This window comes from Astatotilapia calliptera, chromosome 4, assembly GCF_964374335.1.
Source record: "Astatotilapia calliptera chromosome 4, fAstCal68.1, whole genome shotgun sequence".
Classification (NCBI taxonomy): domain Eukaryota; kingdom Metazoa; phylum Chordata; class Actinopteri; order Cichliformes; family Cichlidae; genus Astatotilapia; species Astatotilapia calliptera.
Genome location: NC_137425.1, coordinates 25,937,024 through 25,959,239, shown reverse-complemented (window position 1 = coordinate 25,959,239; position 22,216 = coordinate 25,937,024). Strand labels below are relative to the sequence as shown.

At 41.0% G+C, this 22,216-nt stretch overlaps 3 protein-coding genes across 6 annotated transcripts; 1 reads left to right on the top strand and 2 right to left on the bottom strand.

Annotated features, from left to right (window-relative positions):
* polr2f (RNA polymerase II, I and III subunit F) lies at positions 1-2,957 on the bottom strand. The gene is made up of 5 exons (XM_026163731.2): positions 2,797-2,957; positions 2,533-2,602; positions 2,269-2,399; positions 717-788; positions 1-599 (listed from the first exon to the last, which is right to left on the bottom strand). Exons 1-5 carry the CDS (start codon positions 2,814-2,816, stop codon positions 509-511), a joined length of 384 nt encoding a protein of 127 aa, XP_026019516.1. The 5' UTR covers positions 2,817-2,957; the 3' UTR covers positions 1-508.
* Positions 2,958-3,887: 930 nt separating this feature from the next.
* LOC113021181 (MICAL-like protein 1) lies at positions 3,888-12,679 on the bottom strand. Of its 3 annotated transcripts, XM_080300434.1 has the most exons (16): positions 11,910-12,295; positions 11,634-11,682; positions 11,172-11,220; positions 10,935-11,076; positions 10,607-10,695; positions 10,380-10,522; positions 8,910-9,283; positions 8,719-8,764; positions 7,413-8,028; positions 7,161-7,283; positions 6,800-6,926; positions 6,606-6,696; positions 6,447-6,520; positions 4,564-4,678; positions 4,444-4,487; positions 3,888-4,272 (listed from the first exon to the last, which is right to left on the bottom strand). In XM_080300434.1, the coding sequence occupies exons 4-16, from the start codon at positions 11,017-11,019 to the stop codon at positions 4,148-4,150; spliced, it is 2,052 nt and encodes a 683-aa protein (XP_080156560.1). In that variant the 5' UTR covers positions 11,020-11,076; positions 11,172-11,220; positions 11,634-11,682; positions 11,910-12,295; the 3' UTR covers positions 3,888-4,147. The 3 variants fall into 3 exon arrangements, with proteins under 3 accessions (XP_080156560.1, XP_026021457.2, XP_026021459.2); XM_026165672.2 differs by having other exon boundaries at positions 11,634-12,679; XM_026165674.2 differs by having other exon boundaries at positions 10,607-10,692; positions 11,634-12,679.
* Positions 12,680-14,655: 1,976 nt separating this feature from the next.
* On the top strand, positions 14,656-22,205 carry LOC113021179 (ADP-ribosylation factor-binding protein GGA1-like). Of its 2 annotated transcripts, none has more exons than XM_026165670.2 (17): positions 14,656-14,778; positions 15,622-15,706; positions 16,059-16,134; positions 16,239-16,337; positions 16,451-16,574; positions 16,814-16,914; positions 17,017-17,097; positions 17,483-17,620; positions 17,728-17,809; positions 18,551-18,664; positions 18,777-18,932; positions 19,054-19,127; positions 19,225-19,412; positions 19,627-19,856; positions 19,965-20,134; positions 20,286-20,396; positions 20,935-22,205. In XM_026165670.2, exons 1-17 carry the CDS (start codon positions 14,736-14,738, stop codon positions 21,043-21,045), a joined length of 1,983 nt encoding a protein of 660 aa, XP_026021455.1. In that variant the 5' UTR covers positions 14,656-14,735; the 3' UTR covers positions 21,046-22,205. The 2 variants fall into 2 exon arrangements, with proteins under 2 accessions (XP_026021455.1, XP_080156561.1); XM_080300435.1 differs by having other exon boundaries at positions 14,716-14,848.
* Positions 22,206-22,216: the final 11 nt, after the last annotated feature.

Here is a 22,216-nt window from a genome sequence, read left to right as displayed (position 1 = left end):
TCTTTATACAAAAATCTTTATTTATAACAATAAAACTGTAATTTCACTACAATCACCTCTTTTCAAAAACACAAATACTTCATAATACAGGATTCCTTTATAAAACTTAAGTGTTTGACTGAGATATATCTCCCCCTTGTGGCTCTTAGAAGCATTGCAGCCGCTAAAACAATTGAGTTCAGTGGGTACCAGATAAAAGAAAGACGAAAAAATGAGCTGGGTTGTGATGAACACTAAACAAATAGTTAGAGGGGAAAACAATAAGTAAGTTCACAGGATTATGAACTATAAACAGCATACTAATTTGTTTTGCATTATTTTGAGTCTTTAAGTAGTCTTATGCAGTACACCTCATGTTTACAGTCACTGGAGAATTACAGCGACTGGATCTGGGAGTGGGCGTGAAGGAGACTCCTCCACTGGGTTTGTGTAGCTGTAAAACCAGTTAGGGTGGTGGCTGTGAAGCAGCTTAGGCTGATCTGTCAGCGTAGACTGCTTCATAAGATGTTTAATCAGTTATGATGAGCTCGTCGCAACCCCAGTCCTCGTAACTCCCATCGGGAAGGTACCTGCGGATGATGATGGGGATCTTTCTGCTCCTGTCAGTGAGGACAAAAAGACAGAGATACTGTTACAGTCACCTGCTCTTTAAATAATGTCACTCACACATGAAAAAGAGAAATGACAAAAAGTCATCAAAGAAAATTATGGCTTACTTTAGTTCTTTCATAGCTATCTGCAGCGGGTCTGTTTCTCCCTCCAGCTCCACCATAACTGGAGCACACATCCTGTTGGAGACAAGTCAGCAGGTAAACCACATCAGTACAGTGTTAGAGCCTTTTTTCAATGCTCAGTCTACAAACACCATGTTTTCTTCTTTTAGATAATTGAGGGTTAGTATTTAAGGAAGTCTGGATTAATCACTGACAGGTGGAAGTGCCTTAAGAGGAAGCAAGTCATTTTTGATTGTGCTTTACTTTGTGCCGCAGAGTTTCCTTTCTCTTTTTTAAAAATTGAAATGGTTTGTAGAAGGTAAATGAGAGGCATATACTACAAATTAAGTTCAACATAGCTAGGTTTCCCTGCACTATCTGGCTTGACAAAACCTAAAACCCCAGTCAAAGATGACAGGTGTCATCACAGAACTGTTTTTGTTAACTCAGGCTCTTTGTGTGCTCACATATAAGAAAGGGGGCGTCTGACACGATGTTTGACTCTCCTTTAGCGCAGAATGGGTCGAGTGAGCATTAGAGACATTTTTAAGTTCTACAGGTAGCATTTACAAAACATCTCACTTCAGCAGAGAATCTATATCACATTTACAGGCTACTGGAAATAAAAAATTAAAAAAAATCAGTAAAAATGTGGCACTTCTGAATGATTATTGCTAAGGATTGTCTTATTGCATTGAAGTCACACTGGGTTAAATATGTACACTTGGGTTTTAAGGGGTATTTATTATTTTCTTCTTTTTTTGGGTTGTATGGAAGCCCCAAACGCAATTTCATTGTTCTTGACAATGACAATAAATAAATAAATAATAAAATAAATAAATAAATAAGATTTTAAACTAAAACTTTAACCACAACATGTTGCTGACCAGGTTGTGTATTTAGCATAAGTTACTGTGGTGATCTGGCCAGGTCAAAGGAAAGCCATCTTTGTGACACTGAAAACGCTGGCTTTAGCCTCGTCTTACCTTGCTAACCCATTAATCTCACTAAGGTTAAGATCAGAAGGTGCTCACGTGAATCCAACTATCATCTGCAAAACATGAACTCTAATCACAGGTAAACTGATATTTCTGGTGCTAAATAATTTTATATTAACATGACATTAAGTGCACCAGCTTCACTCAATTATTCATAGTCCTTACCTTTGCTCCTACAAAAGACAAAGTAACACAATGTACTATACCAGAAAGTCAGATGCACTCAAATACTGCAGTACTCTTTTACATTACCTTTCAGCATAGTTCTATATTCAATGACAAAACTTGACAAAAGGACCAAAGAAGTGTGGACGAATATTTTCAACATCTCACTCTCACCGACTGTGGTGCCTTACGACCCACTCTGACAGTTATGAAATGCTTTGCTCTCATAAACACAAAAGTGGAAACTCCTATGTCAGGTTTTCTTGAATATCGGCAGACTGGTGTGGGAAACATAACCTCTGTATCAGTTGGACGTGGAACGTCAACACCTCCAGCATGATTAACCTTAAACCTAACCGTGAAGCCGTAAATGACAATGAAGAAACACTCACGCTATCTGGAGGGCTCGTGTCCCCAGCACTCTGGCCCTCTCGTATTTGGTCATGTACGGAGTTGTGATCCTCTTCTGGTTTGCCTGCTGGCCCTCTCCCGCGGGCAGGATCTGCACGTTCTCCTGGTCATCCTATTCACCAGAAAACAACCGACAATAAACATGATACAAAGGCAGCGATCAGTAGTGCTAAAATAAAACTGACGACAAACAACAAAAGCAAAGCAGTGTCTGTGCTGTCCAGTTAAGAGAATCATCAACTTACGTCTTCCGCGTTTTCGAGATCATCTAATCCCTCATCCTCCTCGGCATCATCAAAATCTCCATCATCGAAGCTGCAAATTTGACACAAAGTTTTGTTTTTAAAAGACAATAAATAGATTCTAAAGACAGCAAATTGTCAATAAGTTTATACAGAGCACTTAGCAGTGTGGCTAACCGCGTTAGCTACAATGCTAGTTCGCGCCGAGTTATAATAAAGAAACAAGCATTTTAATATGAATTTCATCAAAGTGTCATCATTACTTACTTATCTTCGTTGTCGGACATGTTTTAACCTAAAATTTACGTAAAATATTACTCAAACCGTAGAAGAAAGTCAACACACTTTGTTGTTAACACGGACCCACATGAACGCTACGAAGCTTAAACTTCCGGTGGTTTGGTGCGCTGGAAAATATTCCGGATGAAAAACAGGAAAAGGAACTTTCTTTCCACTTGTACTCCAGTACAATTACATTTATTTATTGTTTTTAAATCCCCAAAAAACAAACAACAAAAAAGTTGATTGTTGTAATTTAAATAAATAAATAAAATTCGCCATTTGTCGTACGAGCGGTATTTCTGTCTTTTTCTCTCTTTATTTTTTGCAGTCCTGTCAATGAGCCTGTAGCTTTTTATGACCCTTAATTTTACTGCGAAATAAAATACAACAGTATTAATACAGGAAAACATTCTTTTTGTTTGAAACTATGAGAAACAGATAATTTTCTTTGTTAACATAAATGCAGCTGCTGTCGTTCAGCACCACTGAACGACACAGGAAATCTTTCCTGCCTGTGGCCATCTCCCTGTACAACGCATCCACTTAACACACTGGTTACTGCTACAACTACACGTTTCTTTTCCAGCTATTTATTTATGAGTGACTTATGTATGTATATATTGTACTATTCTTAGTTAGCATATTGTCTATCTTGTCTTAATGTTGGTTTATGTTTATGTTGGTTTATAATGGAGCACAACAAAAAATAATTTCCCCCAGGGATCAATAAAGTATTCTGATTCTGATTAAATGCAATTTAACCTGGGTTTCGTTTAGACTTGACAGCCAACACGTTTTTCTCCCTTTTTCATTAATTTTCAGACGTCAAACAAACTTTCAGAATAAGATCTACTAGAACCACAAATTAAGACTCATATTTTGAGTCACCAAGTATTTTCAGCCTCTGCTCTTTATTATTTTCCTTTTACTTAAAATCATAGTGAAGAAAAAAAAAACACTGCAAAATTGAGAATGAACATAATCCTACATTACTGGTGTGTTAACAGGTACATTGTGCATGTATATTAAATATTTTTTGTCTGTTGTTTTGAATTCAAATGCACTACAGACAGTACTTAACACATGAGATTTATTGCACACTTAAAAAACCCCACGAGTATGTGATCATACAATACCATAAAAAATAAGATGATGATAATTTTTAGAGTGAAAAAACACATTAATAATAATGCATATATCGTGCCAACTGAGAACAATACAAATTGTTTGGTGATGTTACTGAGCTGGGCTTTAACACATAATTAGTAAGCATGTACTTAATAAGTGCATATTTCATACTGTTCACACATGAACAATGAGAGCTTCTGACACTTCTTCAACTCTTTTTATCCACAGAGTTCTTCGTGCTTTCTTCTTTGTGGTTCAGGATTTTTAGTACTTTTGTAGGCTTGAAATCTTTTTTGGGCTTCCTTAGCTCTTTTAATCCTTCTTTCTGGAAGTCTGAGAAGAGACGAAAGAGCAGCAAAACAAACATTAAGCAGTAAGCAAACATTGACATAGAGCATTATTTGTGATCCAACGAATCAATTTCTTTCTGCCTTCGTCATACAGGCAAAACAGAAGATACAAAACAGTACCAAAGAGCTTTTATTAGAAGGCTCGTTATCTTACCTTTGTTCATTACATCTTCCCAAAGCACGTTATTTTCTCTCTCCCTAATCAGAAAAACAAAGTTGCACTCAGATAAAATGTACAATGCAAAAGCATAATTGATTTTTTTTCCTTAAGTACCTCTGTCTGTCCTGATCCAGGCAGCTGATGATGTGGTTCCTCTGTTCAATGATGGTGACCAGCTCATCCATCAGCTTCTTCTCTTTATCTCGATCCTCCTGACTCCAGTTCTTGTCTGTGTGTGCAGATGATGACAATGAAAGTTCAACACAATGAGATTTCATTTAACAAATCAGCGATCTCCATTGGATTCCACTGATAGGATAGCAACAATATTCTTATAGAAACATTAATTCATTTCAGTGCCTTTTAAGAGTCAACTCAGAGCCTTCTTGTAGTGTTTCTTGTTCTTGTTGCACCATTTAGAATCAAAAAGCATGTCAGGATCCAGTGTTACTTACCAGTCTGTGAATGGCAAAAGTATGTGACCCTCTAAGATTAACTGGTAATTCAAATATGTGATTAGAAACAAGTGTTTTCAGTGACAGACGTAACAGTCAAGTGTGAGCTGGTGTTTCTGTTTCTCATCAGGCTTGAAAAGTTCACAAAACCATCTCTAAACTGTTTGGACTTCCACCAGTCTAGACTTACAGTAGCGAGTTTTCAAATGGAGGAAATGCTGGAGCATTGTTACCCTCCACAGCAGTGGGTGTGTTGTAGCGCGGGAGGTCACAGAGGAACAAAGGTTAGTGAAATCTCAGACTCTGTTCCCTCACAGTGGCCAAAACTAGATCACTTTCCCAAACCAATAAATGACCAAGTCTATTACTATGTCACGTTTGTTTAACTGGGTCTTCTTTCCTTCTTTTAGGATCATCATCTATTCTTCTTTCCAGCTGCTCCCTTTAGCACCGCAGTGTCTCATCTGCCTCATTAACACTCATTTCTTCCTTCACTACACCCATGAATTTTGTCTGTGGTCTTCTTCTTAGACCATCAGTCTTTGTCCTCTCTGTGGAAAAACAAAGTGCTCCTCAACACCACAAAAACTAAGGAAATAATGGACTTCTGGAGAAACAGACCCTTAGCCTATCACATCAGCAGGGACTGTGTAGTGACTGAAGTTTCTGCGCCTGCATCTGGATGATGATTTAACCTGGAAAACCTACACAACTGTGCTGATCAAGACGGCACAGTGGCGACTTCACTCCCTGAGGTTTCCTGAAAAACAATTCCCTAGCCAAGGAGCTTAAAGTGTACAGGCGGAACTGTTTCCTGGTGTGGTTTGCAAGCTGCGCTGCTCAGGAAACACTCCAGAGGGTCATCAGCGCAGCACGGAAAATCACCGGCTGTGCTCCTCTCTCTAGGACCTCTACAGGTCCTGGTGCCACAGTAAAGCCCACAGTATCCTGATGGGCACATCACACATCCTGGCTGTTACCCTCAGGGAGGCGGTGCAGTTGGAACAAGGCAAACAGACTTGAAAAACAGCACATCTCCCAGAACTAATAAATGAACACTGAAGAGTTTGCCTCCTTTCACTAACCCGTGCAACCAGTATTCACAGCTGTGAACAACAGTGCAATAATAATGACACACACAGACATACATACACATTCAAACACACACTGATTGAGATAGTTAGATTGCCTTCTGTGCACTAAATAGGACTGCATACAATTTCACTGTACTTTTCTTACATGATCATAAAGATTCTACACGTCTAAACCCTCTAACTATATCTCTGAACCGTGTTGCAGCAGGTCTCGGCTTGTAAACATTCCTTTTCACCCTTTCAGCCATGCTGTCACAAATCACCCCTGACACGCAAAAGTCTGATGGCAGTTATGTCAACTTTCTGCTAAAGACCTTTCATCACGCCTACAGAACCTTGGATAAAATAATATTGATCCCTGAATTATTTACAGATCAGTAATTCCCGTTAATGTCAAATACAGTGGGTGATAAAAGTGACTGAACAATGCACAGAGCTACATACTAACCCGGTTTATTAAAGAGACACCGGAGGTCGTACTCCACGTCGGTCTGCCTGTCCTCCAGCTTTTTCTGCTTTGTCCTGAGAAATAAAAATTACACATGTGTTTACGATGCTCAGAAAACACGGAAAAAAAGAAAAGCCGCACAAGTGAAAAAACGCTTACAGATGAACCAGCTCCGTGTCGTGGCACATCAGAACATGCCGCTCGTGGATAAGACAGAACCACTCCATTAGCATTTGTTCCTCCTGTTTATCTGAAATAAAAAAGCAGGAAGTGTCAATGTAATGGTATTTACACAAAGCGGCTTCACAATATTGAGAATTTTGTGCCAATAAATTATTTTATTTAGTACGAACCATTTTTGCAGCCTCTCAGGTTCCTCTCCAGTTCCACTCCTTTTCCCTCCAGTGTCTCCAGATGTTGATCCACTTCTCTCATCTGCACCTGCAGCTCTTCTGGGGAAGTGCACTGATCTGTCTGCACCTGTCAAGCAACAAATATCACCAAAACTGAAGACTTCAAAAAAGAAATAATTTCTTAAATAAATCACACACCAAAAAAAGTGACTAAACCTTGTTATTCTGGGTAAACTACTCAGTTTGCTCAAAACGTCTCATCTTAATGAGTCTGCATCTACATGACACAAAGGCACATCTAGAAATGACTCAGAATTAGATTTTGTGGCCTTTGAGTTTGTTTTAAATCCAGCTGTTGTACCTTTCTCTTGATGAGTGGGAATCCATGGCCAGGTGCGGGGCCCCGACAAGGCGAGAGGTCCTGAACGGTATTTGATTTGGATAATGTGGGTCTTTGAGCCTTAGGATCGTTTTCACAGGAAGGCTGAAAATAAAAAAAAAATATATAATATGGAAAACTGTAAGAAACGCCATATGAGACTGTCCTCTGGTAGAACGTGAAACGCGCATTAATGTTTGGCCTTTATTGGTTAACTCTGATCTCTTGTCGTACCTTACTTCGCCACGATGTGGCAGCTTCATCCGTCTGTGCTTCACCGACAGGTGCAGAACGAGGGTCAGACGCAATGGCTGGCACAGAAAGACTTCTGGGTAAAATGCGACTCTGTCTTGATGCAGGAATGGGACGCGGACCTGCTGCTTCTGTCACATCTGACGGAGCAATCTGACCGCCATCTCCACCTCTTTCACCACAAGGTCTCTCTATGTTAGTATCTGCAGTCAATTCTTTTACTGGGTCAGGTTCTGCAACGTCAACACGCCCTCTGAGATCCGGGCTCTTCTGTGGGAGAGCTTTTTTTTCTTCAGCCTCCTGCGATGCCAAGGTGCTGCACTCTGACTGGGTAGCTCCCAAAAAAGGCTTATTTTGGTCTTCAGATTCAGATTTAGCAACCTCGCTTTGAGAGTCGTCCTCCTGCACATCTTCAAAAGGATTTGGAGCAGGAACTTTGGGTCTTTTGGACGACCCATCTAAGTTAGAAGCAGATTTGGATCGAAAAGTGGGAAGTGGAGGTGGAGCTGGAGGCAGCTGTGTCCAAGGTCCCGGATGCACGAGGGCCATCCATGGATGGCTGCTTTTCATTTTAGATCTAGCGCTGACTGGGCTGGTGCTATAGAGTATTGGAATATAAAAACACATTGAAGAAAGTCAGTTATTAAGACCTTATCTCTTGTTCCATTTTATGAATGGGCATTTTCTTTTATTTATTTGAATTCCACCACAGAAACTTTGCACCTATATTTCAAAACACACGATGTGCTGTTAAGTCTGTTGACTTTGGCCACAAAGGGAAGAAAACATCTGATTCAAATTTGGCCCATCTCCCCTTCAAGGTCATCTGTTCAAGCCTCTCTATTGTAGTTGTTTTTAGATCCTAAGCCAAGAGTGTCTGTGATGTCAGAACATACCTCAAACCTGTGTAGAGCCGGAACATCAACGTTTTTGTGAGACTGACACGTTTCAGACGGATTTGTGCATTGAGAATTTGTAACCCAGGATCAAATCCAGGTCAGTGCAAACTTTTACTAATGTGGCCACACTAACGCTCACTGCTCGCTCAATTTAGCCTCCTGGAACTTCCTCTTCTTTCCCAAAATGCTAAAGAGCTCCAAGGTAAGAACCTTGAAAAGCACCCTGGCCAATATTAAATCAGGTCTGGGTTCATATTTTTATTGGCAAATGTGACAATTCGTTTTTCAGCATTTAATAAATAATTAGATACAAATCAGGAAAGATGCATGAGAAAAGACAAGTGCGTGCCAAAAGGAAGCGATGAACAGGTTGTTTTTGTCACACTTACCCTTGAGGCGGACTGGCTGCACATTTGCTTGGACTGGATAAACCACCTGCAGAGAGAAAGAGTGAGGAAAACAAAACACATAATGATTATGTCTTAACAGAGAAACAGATATAAGACCAGAATACACGCAGAAAGCAGGAATGTAATAATTACGACTGAACAGCTACAAGAAAACAAGTGTGCCCGTTTACCTGCAGCAGGGGAGCTATTTACAGTCTGTGAACTTCTGATCCTGGCTGCAGGAACAGGGCCTACAGAAATCCGCCTTGGTGCTGGAACAGGACGAGTCCTTCCATCTATCCTTTCTGTCCCGCCTGTTTCTGCTGTCTTGCAACTCAGTGTGTCCTGTGACTCGGTTTTCTTTGTGTAGTTAGGGACGCTGGTGATAGGCTGTCCACCCAGAGAATAACAAACTGTCTGAAGTTTACTTTGAGATCCAGTTTGCCTGCTGACGTCGACGTGAGTACCTTTACTGTTTGTCGCATGGTAAGCGCAGATCAAGGAGCCAGCGTCACTTCCCTGCGTGTAAGACTGTGGTAAAAGAGTTGCATGGCACACTTTGCACCTGAAATACAAAAGAGAAATCTAAATCTACCAGATCTACTGAATCAAGAGTGTCAAATATGATCAGATATTACTGTATTACAGTACTTTTCAGAAGAATTGAGCCTGATCTCATTTCTTCGTATTTTGCTAGGAAAGTGGGAAACAGGCAGTGAGATTTATTGGAACATGCAAACAGGAATAGTGCTCCAGGCTTTCTCAAGGACATTCAAAGCTCTTCTTTTGTTCAGTTCTCTGTCAAGATGATCCTGCACTGCTTCAATAATGTTGAGGTCCAGGCTCTGGGAGGCCAATCCATGACTGTTAGTGTTCTATTGTTTGTTTTTCTATCCTTCCTTAAGAATGGCTTTTTGACAGATACTCGTCCACCGAGACCATTTGTGATGAAGCTTTACGGAGCATTAGATGGAGCAACTGAAGGTCCAAAAGTATGTCTCAGATCCTGTTTCAGGTGGATGGATTTTTTCCCCATTTCTGAAGTCCATGGCTTTTAGATACTTTTCATACTGTAGATAGTTTATTGGGTCTTTAATGTATTTTTTATGTCACACACCTGTCCAGTTTCCTCAAACCTACTGCACACCATGCCGAGATATGTCTAGTTTTCAACTAATAACTCTTTCTAAACTGTGCAAAAATACTATTTCATGCCTGCAAACTTTTCTATCTCTGGCATTTTGTTGTTGTTGGTAGATTCAGCTAAATAAATGGGAAATAATGACGTACCTTTGCCACAGGATGCTAGTAACAAAGTGCCTAAATATACAATTTAAAACTGGTTCTTCACCAAGTAGTGTGTGATGCGCAAACACAACACTGTTTCATCCGTTAATTTGGGTGGAGTTTTTATGCTGGAATGACTCATAGGCCAGTGTTGAGCAGTTTAACCATGAAATTAAAAAAACAAAAAAGAAAAACAGCTACAAGGACTTTACTAAAAATGAGCAAAAAAGCAGCCAATGACCAAAGAAACTGAAAAACTATTGCTCAAGACCACTTTTAAAAAGTGACAAGAAATTCTGGCTCCATGGAAACAAAATATAAAGAAACCTCGAGGTGGCTTAACACTTTTGCACAGCATTGTGACCTTCTGTTACCTGAAACAGCTGCGGTGGTAAACTTTTCCATCTATTAAATGCCTCTGTATTAGGTGCACGGGCTTCAAACACAAACTGCACACAGTCTGCGGCCTCGCATCAGAAACATTTTCCTCTCGACTGGTTTTGCTGTCAGTCAAGCTCTGAAAACAGAAGAGAAACCAGTCGCTCAAGTGACAACCACAGAGATGACTAAATCAGAACCAAAATAGCCTGTGAACATTCACCTTCATGCTCTTTGGATGATGGTAAGTTTTGCTCTTCGAGAGGCTGTGTGAGGAAGTGCCGTGCAATGACCACAATTTGGCAGGACCTGCTGTAAAGTCAAGATAAGACACGCAAATCACCGTGCATGCACTGTTTCTTTGAGGACGGGCCAGTCTGATTTCATTCACCTGACCTGAAGAGTGAGGGATAACACTGCATCCAAAATATTAATTCAACTGTATATGTTTGAGCAGGACAGCAAACCTCAGCCTGAAAATTTATGCTAGCATCTATAAAAACAACAACATAAAATTAAGGGCTACAACAGGCAGATTATCTTAAACGCACCCGAAGACTTCCCATTGAAGAAGCAGTAGTACTGAGCAAGGTAGGAGATGACGCTTAAACGATCGGGCGCCTTGGTGGAAATCATATCCTTCGGATGCAGGAAGGCAGGGATACCCAGCTTTGTTTCTGCTATCTCAAACGCCTGCAGGCCCACAGGCGAGAAACAGGGAATGAAAGTGAATAAACCGAAACAAAGATGCGGGATGCTTTCGTTCTTGTTTCCAATCAGAAACTCACCAGCTTGTTATTTTCATAAGCATTATCTTTGGAGAGGGACCTGAAGTCTCTGGAGTAAAGTGAAGAAATTGGAGAGATTCAATTAAAAACAAAACAAACAAACAAACAAACAAACAAACAAAAAAAACCCAAAAACAATAAATGAGCGACAAAGTTGATGATTAACTACATAATGAACTTTTCTAAATACAATAGAAGCAAAAAGCATTAAAAGATCAGAGATGAGATGATTCCAGAGGAGTGGTTCAGTGTCAAATAAACCAAATTAACCGATTTCAGGCCAATGAGACTGGACAAAAAAAGGGTTAAAAAGAGATGCAGATTAACCAAAGTGCACACGAGCCCCTCTGTTTCTGATTAAACAGAAACAGATAGGGGTAAACTGGAGTTAGAAAGTCAGAAGCAAGGCACACTTCACTCCGCACAGCCATGACAGCTCTGTTAACATATGGCATTACTCACATGAGGTCAGGGCGGTGTTTGTGGATGATAGCACAGAACGCAAGTCCATCTGTGAATGAGGTTGACATGTTAGTTATTTCCACGTCGGGATAAGTGGCGCATGTGACGCGGCACCACTCCAGCAAAACTCTCGGTGATGCCATTTCTCGTGCAACTTTTCACAAGTGGGCAGGGAGCAAGCAGAACATGGCACCGTGTCAGAGTCGGAGAGATCAGATACAAGTGGTGCAGGTCTGGCTTTTTTTTTTCGGAGGAAACAGGAAGCAAAGCATCTACCTTTGCAACTATTTCTCTGCGGCCAGACTTGCACGTCGTGGTGGCGAAGCAGCAAGAGCAGGAAGGAAGGAAGTTTATGTTTTCCCCCCCTTTCGTGTTGTTTTTGTCAAATATAAACAAAGGCAAGTAAAGCGACCGCGCATTGCTCCAGCGTTTCAAACCACGACCACAAGTCTCCTACTCGTTTCAGCTCGATGCTATTTCCTCCACCGCAAAGATGCACCGAGCCCCTGAAGTGAAGCGAACTGTTAGAGAAACACTGCCAGACCTCTGGTCTGTTACACGGGGCTGATATTTTAAACTTAGTCCAGTTATTAGCTCTGCAGTTGTGCTCCACAATCTATGAAATGCCTAATAGCTGCCACTGGAGGGAGACACAGAGCTGTTCTTGCCGCCACTCTATAATTAGGAAGAAAAGGTTTGTAATTATAAGTTTATTGTCCGGGTGCAAACTTGACAGAACGATTCAAAAATGGCCGTGCCTTTTTTTGCTTATTCCAATCCACTTTTACTACTTTCCCCGCCCCAATTTTTTTATGGAAGAGAAGCTTTCCTTAGTCTCGGACCACAAATAGATACTCAGTCACATGAGTTGGTATTGTTGAAAAAAAGAAAGTAAGAGGAAAAGTGTGTAAACCTAACGTAAATAAATAAATAAACATCTAAGTGAAAGGTTAGGCTTATTTTTTTTAATGCTTTGGTTTGAGGGAACGCAACTTCCGGTATGTTCTTCACACGAGCTCTTTGTCCTATGAAAATTACTTTACTAGAAAGGTTCGTATTCAAATTATAAAAAATATTTTAAAATACTTTGATACAATCTATTATGCAAATAGACTTTGTAATTTCATTCAGAAATAAAGTGAAAATTTTAATTTATTGTGTTTGAACGGACGTTTTGATGTGAAATAGAGCAATATTTTAATATATGAATTATTTGATAAACAGTGGGGCAAAAAAGTATTTAGTCAGCCACCGATTGTGCAAGTTCCCCCACTTAAAATGATGACAGAGGTCAGTAATTTGCACCAGAGGTACACTTCAACTGTGAGAGACAGAATGTGAAAAAAAAAATCCATGAATCCACATGGTAGGATTTGTAAATTATTTATTCGTAAATCAGGGTGGAAAATAAGTATTTGGTCACCTCAAACAAGGAGAATCTCTGGCTCTCACAGACCTGTAACGTCTTCTGTAAGAAGCTTTTCTGTCCCCCACTCGTTACCTGTATGAATGGCACCTATTTGAACTCATCATCTGTATAAAAGACACCTGTCCACAGCCTCAAACAGTCAGACTCCAAACTCCGCCATGACCAAGACCAAAGAGCTTTCGAAGGACACCAGGAAAAGTATTGTAGACCTGCACCAGACTGGGAAGAGTGAATCTACAATAGGCAAGCAGCTTGGTGTGAAAAACCAACTGGGAGCAATCATCAGAAAATGGAAGACATACAAGACCACTGATAATCTCCCTCGATCTGGGGCTCCACGCAAGATCTTATCCCGTGGGGTCAAAATGATCATGAGAACGGTGAGCAAAGATCCCAGAACCACACGGGGGGACCTGGTGAATGACCTGCAGAGAGCTGGGACCAAAGTAACAAAGGTCACCATCAGTAACACACTACAATGGCAGGGAATAAAATCCCGCAGTGCCAGACGTTTTCCGCTGCTGAAGCCAGTGCATGTCCAGGCCCGTCTGAAGTTTGCCAGAGAGCACATGGATGATACAGCAGAGGATTGGGAGAATGTCATGTGGTCAGATGAAACCAAAGTAGAACTTTTTGGTATAAACTCAACTCGTCGTGTTTGGAGGAAGAAGAATACTGAGTTGCATCCCAAGAACACCATACCTACTGTGAAGCATGGGGGTGGAAACATCATGCTATGGGGCTGTTTTTCTGCCAAGGGGACAGGACGACTGATCCGTGTTAAGGACAGAATGAATGGGGCCATGTATCGTGAGATTTTGAGCCAAAACCTCCTTCCATCAGTGAGAACTTTGAAGATGAAACGAGGCTGGGTCTTCCAACATGACAATGATTCAAAACACACCGCCCGGGCAACAAAGGAGTGGCTCCGTAAGAAGCATTTGAAAGTCCTGGAGTGGCCTAGCCAGTCTCCAGACCTTAACCCCATAGAAAATCTGTGGCGGGAGTTGAAAGTCCGTGTTGCTCGGCGACAGCCCCAAAACATCACTGCTCTCGAGAAGATCTGCATGGAGGAATGGGCCAAAATACCAGCTACTGTGTGTGCAAACCTGGTAAAGACCTATAGTAAACGTTTGACCTCTGTTATTGTCAACAAAGGTTATGTTACAAAGTATTGAGTTGTATTTTTGTTATTGACCAAATACTTATTTTCCACCCTGATTTACGAATAAATTCTTTACAAATCCTACCATGTGGATTCATGGATTTTTTTTTTTTATTTTTTTATTTTTTTTTTTCCACATTCTGTCTCTCACAGTTGAAGTGTACCTCTGGTGCAAATTACTGACCTCAGTCATCATTTTAGGTGGGGGAACTTGCACAATCGGTAGCTGACTAAATACTTTTTTGCCCCACTGTAGTCAGAATTATGTATTGCATACCACATACCAAATATTATTAATTTTACTATATATATATATAGATATATCTATATATAGCTATATATAGATATATAGAGATATAGATATATATATATATATAAAATACAGATGAGATAGATCCTTTACTTGATGTATTACAAATATCGTAGTGCTTTCTATGTCATTCAACTCTGTTTTCTACGTGTCCATCCACTTCTCGCGAGATCGAGGCACCACATAAATCTCGCAGTTATGGCTGCGCCTCCCGATGCAGAGAGTTTGGAGTCACGTATCAGTGAGTGTTTTAAACTTATTCTCCTGCGCCCGTGTTGTCCGGGGACCCCGACACTGAGAAGTTACTATCCGTGAGTTGTTGTAGATGACATGAAAACTCACCGTAGCTGCGTTTGTCCCGTTAGAGGGGACTCGGACCCTGCCGTAACACCCAGGATGCTAACCTAGCTGCGGAGCTCTACCTTCCAGCTGTCAACACAGCACAGACATGCTGGCTTTGGATTTACGACTCTATAGCTAAACCGGGATGCTGGGGGCAAGATCGTGGGACCCAGAATTTGCATTCACATAGGATAGACTGTGATTAAAGCAAACCTGTGACTTCGTGGAAAAGCTGGAGAAGACACTGACACGACTGTGACTGTCGACAGCAAGCTAGCTAACCTTACACTCAGTTAGCACCTGTCCCATGTAGTCTGCTTGATGACATGCTGGGATACACTTCTAGCCTGCTTAGTCCAAGTTTTGTACATTATATTTCGACAAGACAACCTTTATGTTTAGTGAAAGACCTCATGCACTCCGTGGCCAGTATGTTAAATATTTGTAGTTCTTTTATGAACATAGCATAAACGTCCAAAAATGATTAATAAAGGTTGTAATGTTTACTTAAACTGCCACAAAGAAGCGTTTTAGAGGCATTTTGGCGGCTATATTTAGGCTGTGTCGCTGTGCTTATATTTCATTAGTTTTATATGGGTGTAATTAACTGAAGGAAGATACTAGGACATTATAACAACTCGCAGTAACAAAATCCGAAAACATAAGCATTTAAGCATAAAAAATAATAAGATTCGGAAAGGTTGGTAACATTTATACATTTTTATGTGATATCCCATTTCAGACAGAGCCACAAATCCACTAAACAGAGACACAGACTGGAGTAGCATCCATGCCTTCTGTGACCAGCTCAACAATGAGTTGGAGGGGTAAGAGCTGGCCCCAGGGCCAAGACATTATTTACACATCATTACATAATTATAGTCTTACTGAGCCTTGTGATCATGTCTTCAGAGATATGTTCATCTTTTCTACAAAAGGACAGTTTTTCTTCTACAACATTGGTAACTGTAGCTATATCAACACATATATTATGCCAATTTCTAGTTGTTTTTGAAAATGGCAAGGGTAATAGAAATTGAGCACAGATTTTTTTGTTGTTGTTGTTGTTTTTGTTTGTTTAGGAAAGAGCTTTTGTCAGCAGTCATTTTAGAATTTTGAATAATTTTATGCATCATTTATTTTAAATAAACCACCCCCAAAAATGTGACATGTTCATAGACCGCAGCTGGCCACCAGGCTCCTGGCCCACAAGATCCAGTCTCCACAAGAGTGGGAGGCCATGCAGGCATTACTTGTAAGTTCAGATCAGAATCAGGATCTGTTCAGTTATTTTCAGATGCTTTAGTTTCAGCTTTTGCCATTTTTAGATTTTTTTTTTTCCTACCCTTCAATTTCAAGGTCCTGGAGACTTGTATGAAAAACTGCGGGAAAAGGTTTCACAGTGAAGTGGGCAAATTCCGTTTTCTCAATGAACTCATCAAAGTTGTTTCTCCCAAGGTAGGACTTTAGGTCTCTTTGTGTCTGTGCCTCTTTGATACAGGTCTTTTTTTTCCTTCTCTCTTGTTGTTGAGCTTTTTGTGCAAATGACCTGGGTTTCATCTCCAATTTAGTACCTTGGAACACGGTCCCCTGAGCCAGTTAAGATAAAAGTTTTGGAGTTGATCTATAGCTGGACTTTGGCGTTACCAGATGAAGCCAAGATTTCAGACGCTTATCAAATGCTGAAAAAACAAGGTAAGAGTCGATCTGTCATTTGATGAATCCTGTCAAAACCCATTTTTAAAGAGTAATTATGCTGAACTTGAAGATGAAGATGCTGTAATAGAGTTGAACATTTGGAGCTGAAAATTAAAGTAATAGGCCCACGTGGATAAAATGCCTTACGTTGTAACAGATGAGGTAAATCAACTAATGAAAATGATTAGACACATTTAAATAACTCAAAACCTTCATGTTCTCTGCTTGTTAATCAGGTATTGTTAAACAAGATCCTGAGCTGCCACCTGACAAGCTACTCAACCTTCCTCCACCCAGACCCAAGAATGCTATTTTTGAAGATGAAGAGAAATCCAAAGTAAGGACTTTCGTACTAAAATATATGAATGAGTTATGTAGATGTGATGAACTAGCATCTGATGTTCTTCCTCATGTGAACTCTGACTTTCTACTTTGTCAGATGTTGTCTCGCCTATTGAACAGCTCGCACCCCGAAGACCTCAAAGCCGCCAACAAACTCATTAAGGAAATGGTCCAAGAGGTAAACACTCTTTCCTTTTCCTTCCTATTTTCTTCACCACATTCATTCGGTGCAGCGATGTGTGATTTTTAGGAACAGGAGTAAAATGGTGCACTCAGAGCGGAGCAATAACTGAAAGAGGAAATTGGGAAATTGCCCTGTGGGTGTTTCCGTCTTTTGTACTCATTTCATGTCTAACAGGAATTAGTCTTTGCTCTCATCCATGAACCTGAACTGATTTCTCCCTGACCTTGCTGCGCTCTTGCTTTACTGCCTCTGGCTGTGTTTGTTGTGTTACAGGTCACCACAGTTTGGTCTGTTCATGACTGTTTCCTACATGTGCACTTGCTTTTGGCCAAAACCCGGTATGTGTGCAGTTTGTGAGTTTGTGTCTCGTTGGTTTTAGGATCAGAGGCGTGCAGAGAAGGTGTCAAAGCGGGTGAATGCCATTCAGGAGGTAAAGGAGAGCGTCACTTTACTGACCCAGCTTCTGCAGGACTACGACAGCACGGCTACGGATCAGAGCAATGCTGAACTCATTCAGGTGAGAAAAAGACAGATGCTTTAAATCAAAAGATCACACTGTAAATCAACCTGAAGCCATCTCCATTTAAAGTATTTTTTAACGTGGCGTGTGTGCTGTGTGGTCAGGACCTGTATCAGCGCTGTGAGAAAATGAGGCCAACACTGTTCAGACTGGCAAGTGACACGGAGGACAACGACGAGGCTCTGGGTGAGCTTAGTTATTATTCATCTGCCACTGAATAGGAGCTCTCTCCTTTTTTTCCACTATCATATCACTCAAGTGATGGATGGAATGAAAAGTGAGGGAATGGTGATGGAATGAGGAAGTAAGGGAAATTTTTCAAAGGAAGCTACCAAAGAAAAAGTGAGGAAAGTAGACACAGGGACAAATGTTTGTAGTGAGTTGTATAAGAGGCTGGACACTGTGGAATGAGAAAAAAGGTTTGTACCGACTGACTGGACGGAGCGATCGACCTGGAAAGGGTGTGAGTCAGGTTAAGGGAAATGTCCTAACAAGTGAAGAGTGTGTTGAGAAGATGGAAGGAGTACTTTGAGGAGCTGATGAATGTAGAAAATGGGAGACAGAGAGGAGGAAGTGAGGGCAACTATGAAGAGTTGGTCCAGATGACATAATTGTGGAGGTGTAGAGATGTCTAGGAAAGAGAGAAGTGGAGTTTTTGACCACACAACCCTGGACAGTGAGGTCGGATCTCAGAGGAATGGAGAAGTGTTCTTGCTTTTTCAAGAACAAGGGTGACCTATAGATGGTCTAAAAAAATCTCTCTCATAGTATTTCTTTTTTTTAAAGAAATAAAGTGATGGTTTCTATTAGCGCATGAATTTATTTTTCTTTTTTGGTTCAACAGTTTATGAGCAGTCTTTCTAACAGAGACAGGCGATTCTGATTAAATCCAGTGATAAGGATGAGCACTTTGTCATCTTTCCTCAGCGGAGATCCTGCAGGCCAACGACAGCCTGACTCAAGTCATCAACCTGTACAAGCAGCAGGTGAAAGGGGAGATTGTAAATGGAAACAACACATTAAACACACAGAAACAAACCGGTGGGTGAAGCTTTGAACACTAAAGAAGCCAAAAAGATTTTACTGTGTTACAATGAGCTGTCTAAAAGAATCTTTTAGTGAAGGATCAACAGTACTGATGGATTTCTCACAGGAGGAGGCACAGCGCTGCTAGATCTGTCAGGATTGGACACGTCACCACAGTCGCCGCCTTCCTTCCCAGAGTTTCCCACTCCCACAGACAGCCTAAACCCTCCCTCACATGGGGACATGGGGATTAGTCTCCTTGATGACGAACTCATGTCGCTTGGTAATAAAACACGTCAGACAGGCGTATGTAGCATACAACTTAAATCTCAGAGTCCTGAATGGAAACTGAGGGAAAGAAAACTTTTGTTCCTAAATACTACAACACTTTGCACCTCACACAGGTTTAAGTGAAGGAACACACACCTCTAACCCCGCCTCACAGCCTGAGGACTCCACCGCATGGGACTCGTTCCAGGTGAGCGGTGGAGAAAATCTATTATTGCATCTGTGAAGCTCTCATATTTTTTTCCTGTACTCATTTTTTCTATTTATTTATTTTTTTAAACTTTCAGTCCTCTGACAGCATAGATACAGATATCGCAACTGCGCCCAGTCTCCTTTTGAGTCCAGATCCGCCTCCCCACTCTCAGCCTCTTTCATCTGGCTCCACTCCTGGGAACTCTGCCTTGGATGAACTGGACCTGCTGGGAAAAACCCTGCTGCAGCAGTCTCTACCTCCAGAGGGCCTGCAGGTCAAATGGTACCTAACAGGATTTGAGCACGATCACATTTTTGCTGAATTCATAGGAAAAGGCTTCTAGATGGCCATAATACTTTTGTAGTTTTGTAGTTTGGACAGCATCAACATTGAGTCAGGAGTTGGTTAAACTACCGTTTCTGGAAAAAGCAGATCAAAATCATTTAAGAGCTCAGAGCAAAAGTTGACGCAGAGTTGCTCATTCTTCTTCTCTAAGGGACAAGCAGCAGTCTAAACCGACTCTGAGAGACCTCCAGAACAAGACCGGGACAAACATCGCTCCAAATCCAATTCCAGCTTTTACCGCTGAACCTCCTGCACCTGTTCCCAACTCCCAGCCCAGCCTTAAAGCCACACTGCTGGATGTGTCTCCCTCTCACACTGAGGCTTCTTCTGCAGACGTTTCTCTGACTGACGTTTTTGTACCCTTAGAATCCATTAAGCCCAGTAAGTAAACGAGATCACTTATTGGTTTTATACCAAGGAAGCTTGTTTGGTTTTGAGTGTTTTGGGTATATGATGAACTAATTTCCTTTCTTTCCTGTCTTTCTGCAGGTAGTCTGTTACCTGTAACTGTGTTTGACAGCCACAGTCTGCGGGTTCTCTTTCACTTCGCTCGCGACTCTCCTCTGTCTCGACCCGATGTTCTGGTGGTGATTATCTCCATGCTTTCGTCAGCCCCTGTGCCTGTCACCAACATAAACTTCCAGACTACTGCTCCAAAGGTCAGCACTGATATAGTCCAAGGCCTTTGTCCCCTCTGTCAGATGGAGTAAATGAGATCCACAGCTGCTGATTTAGTGTCTCAGTTAAAAAAAAAAAAAAAGAGAGAGAAACAAAACAAAACCTAATGTTGTTTTTATTTATCAACTGCAGACGATGGCCGTGAAGCTGCAGCCCCCGTCAGGGACGGAGCTCCCCGCTTTTAACCCCATCCTCCCTCCTGCTGCTGTCACACAGATCTTGCTGCTAGCAAATCCAAACAAGGTAGGTCCGGATATTTCACAGAATAGATAGAAATGTCCTTGTGATGTCTGGCTGAGCAAAGGCCAGAAAAAAAGAGCCTTTAAACTGTTCAGCAATAGATAAGTGCAGCATATTTTCAGTGCTGATTATCTTGGCCAAGGTTGGAAAAAAGAATTACAGATCTAGAAAAATGAAGCCCCAACTTAATTTAATGAGAAAGCAGAATTAAACACAAGCTTGAAAGCAACTCTGCACTGGGCTGTACCCCATTTAATTATTTCTTTGGACTGTTCTTTTTGTACAGCATTCCACTTTTTAGCCTTTTAAAAACAAGAAGTTAAAAGAAATTCCTATCCCAAAATTATTTTGACATTCATGCCCATGATTAATGAATTTTAACAAAAACTACAGATGTGACAGAAAATAAGGAAAAGCATAATGGGTCCATTTGAATCCCGTCATCTGATGGGAAGGTCAAGGAGCCTGTCATTCCTCTTGTCCCAGAGCATTAATCCAAGCTGTCATACTTAGCCTCTCTCTGCATGTGTTTGTGTCTCAGGAGAAAGTGAAGCTGCAGTACAGATTAACCTTCACCATGGGAGAGCAGGAGCACAGCGAGAGCGGCAGTCTAGAACAGTTTCCGCCTCCGGAGAAATGGGGGAACCTATAGCATTTAAACACAACCACAACCTGACAGACTTTCTGCTCTCAGACTCGCCCCCACCCCCTAAACTGACTCCTGGGCTGGAGGCCTGCTGAAACCTTTTTCCTTTGCAGTCATGTTGTACTTTCTTTGACTGGTATTGATTGTGTTCCTCTGATTACACTCATGCGCAGTCAGTGTAATGTGTGTACGCTTTGCTATAACAAGTCACGTGTCTAGGTCTAGTCTGCTGTATGTGGTTGCTTAAACAAACCTGCAACAGCTGCTTCATAGTTGTTGCAGTTGTTTTTTTTTCTTTCTTTGTTTTTTTTAAACACAGTGCTACAAAGGAAGTAAACTACAACAACTGTGTGCATATTAGGTTATTTGGTGTACTTTATTTTTCACCTCAGGCAGTCGAAATCCATTATCAGCTGTTTACCTTCACATCAGCATGCTGCGGTCGGTGAAAAATGGGACACAGTGCTTGCAAAACCCAACGTCAACACAAAGCGACTCTTAAGTTTGCAAAACGAGGCTGAACTGAATCAACTTGTTGTGGTGTCTGTTTACGTTGATTGCTTTTCTTTCACATTGACTGAGTGCACTTTGTGATCACAGAGAATGATTGTTTTAACACTTTTGTTTTTCTAGCTGACCCCTCGAATCTTGTGTAATGAACAAAATTTACTGTTAACATCAAAGCTGTGTATTTTCTGCCATATGTGCCTATTTTGCAGTTCTAATATTATTTAAAGTTCAGTTTTCTTTTTCTCATCTGTTACATGTTTGTCATCTGAGGCGTGCAGATTCAGATACGTATTAATATAGTCATCTTTAATACGCTATGAGTTCAATTTTGAGATTAGTTTGACATTTGAGTTGTTGTGTAAGCATTTATTCGGAAAAATGGAAAACTTGAGCATATGCAAACTGAGCTGCAATCCGGTGCTCTGAGCGCGGTGTCCGTCTCAGACGTGTTCAGATCGTTTCTACAATCTGCGATGCATGACAGCCATGCTGAACACTTCCTCCCACAGGATCCCGATCACATTCCACTGCACTAATTTCCAGTAAGACTGCTTTGTTAAATGCCAGATATAGCAGTTCTGTTATGTACATTTGAAATGTGTGAGAGCATAACACTGGTAAAATGGGGAAATAAAATTTATTCTTGGTGATCAAAAGAAGTGTTCAA

Excerpts from the sequence above, each read along its gene's own strand:
- polr2f (XM_026163731.2), bottom strand. The coding sequence starts at position 2,816 with ATGTCCGACAACGAAGATAA. Across the intron at positions 2,603-2,796 it reads ATGTCCGACAACGAAGATAA|CTTCGATGATGGAGATTTTG; the intron begins GTAAGTAATGAT and ends TCAAATTTGCAG. Across the intron at positions 600-716 it reads ATAGCTATGAAAGAACTAAA|GAGCAGAAAGATCCCCATCA; the intron begins GTAAGCCATAAT and ends CCTCACTGACAG.
- LOC113021181 (XM_026165672.2), bottom strand. The coding sequence starts at position 11,776 with ATGGCATCACCGAGAGTTTTGCTGGAGTGGTGCCGCGTCACATGCGCC. Across the intron at positions 9,284-10,379 it reads TACCACCGCAGCTGTTTCAG|GTGCAAAGTGTGCCATGCAA; the intron begins GTAACAGAAGGT and ends TTTGTATTTCAG. Across the intron at positions 8,765-8,909 it reads AAATAGCTCCCCTGCTGCAG|GTGGTTTATCCAGTCCAAGC; the intron begins GTAAACGGGCAC and ends TTCTCTCTGCAG.
- LOC113021179 (XM_026165670.2), top strand. The coding sequence starts at position 14,736 with ATGGCTGCGCCTCCCGATGCAGAGAGTTTGGAGTCACGTATCA. Across the intron at positions 14,779-15,621 it reads GAGTTTGGAGTCACGTATCA|ACAGAGCCACAAATCCACTA; the intron begins GTGAGTGTTTTA and ends ATCCCATTTCAG. Across the intron at positions 20,397-20,934 it reads TGCTAGCAAATCCAAACAAG|GAGAAAGTGAAGCTGCAGTA; the intron begins GTAGGTCCGGAT and ends TTTGTGTCTCAG.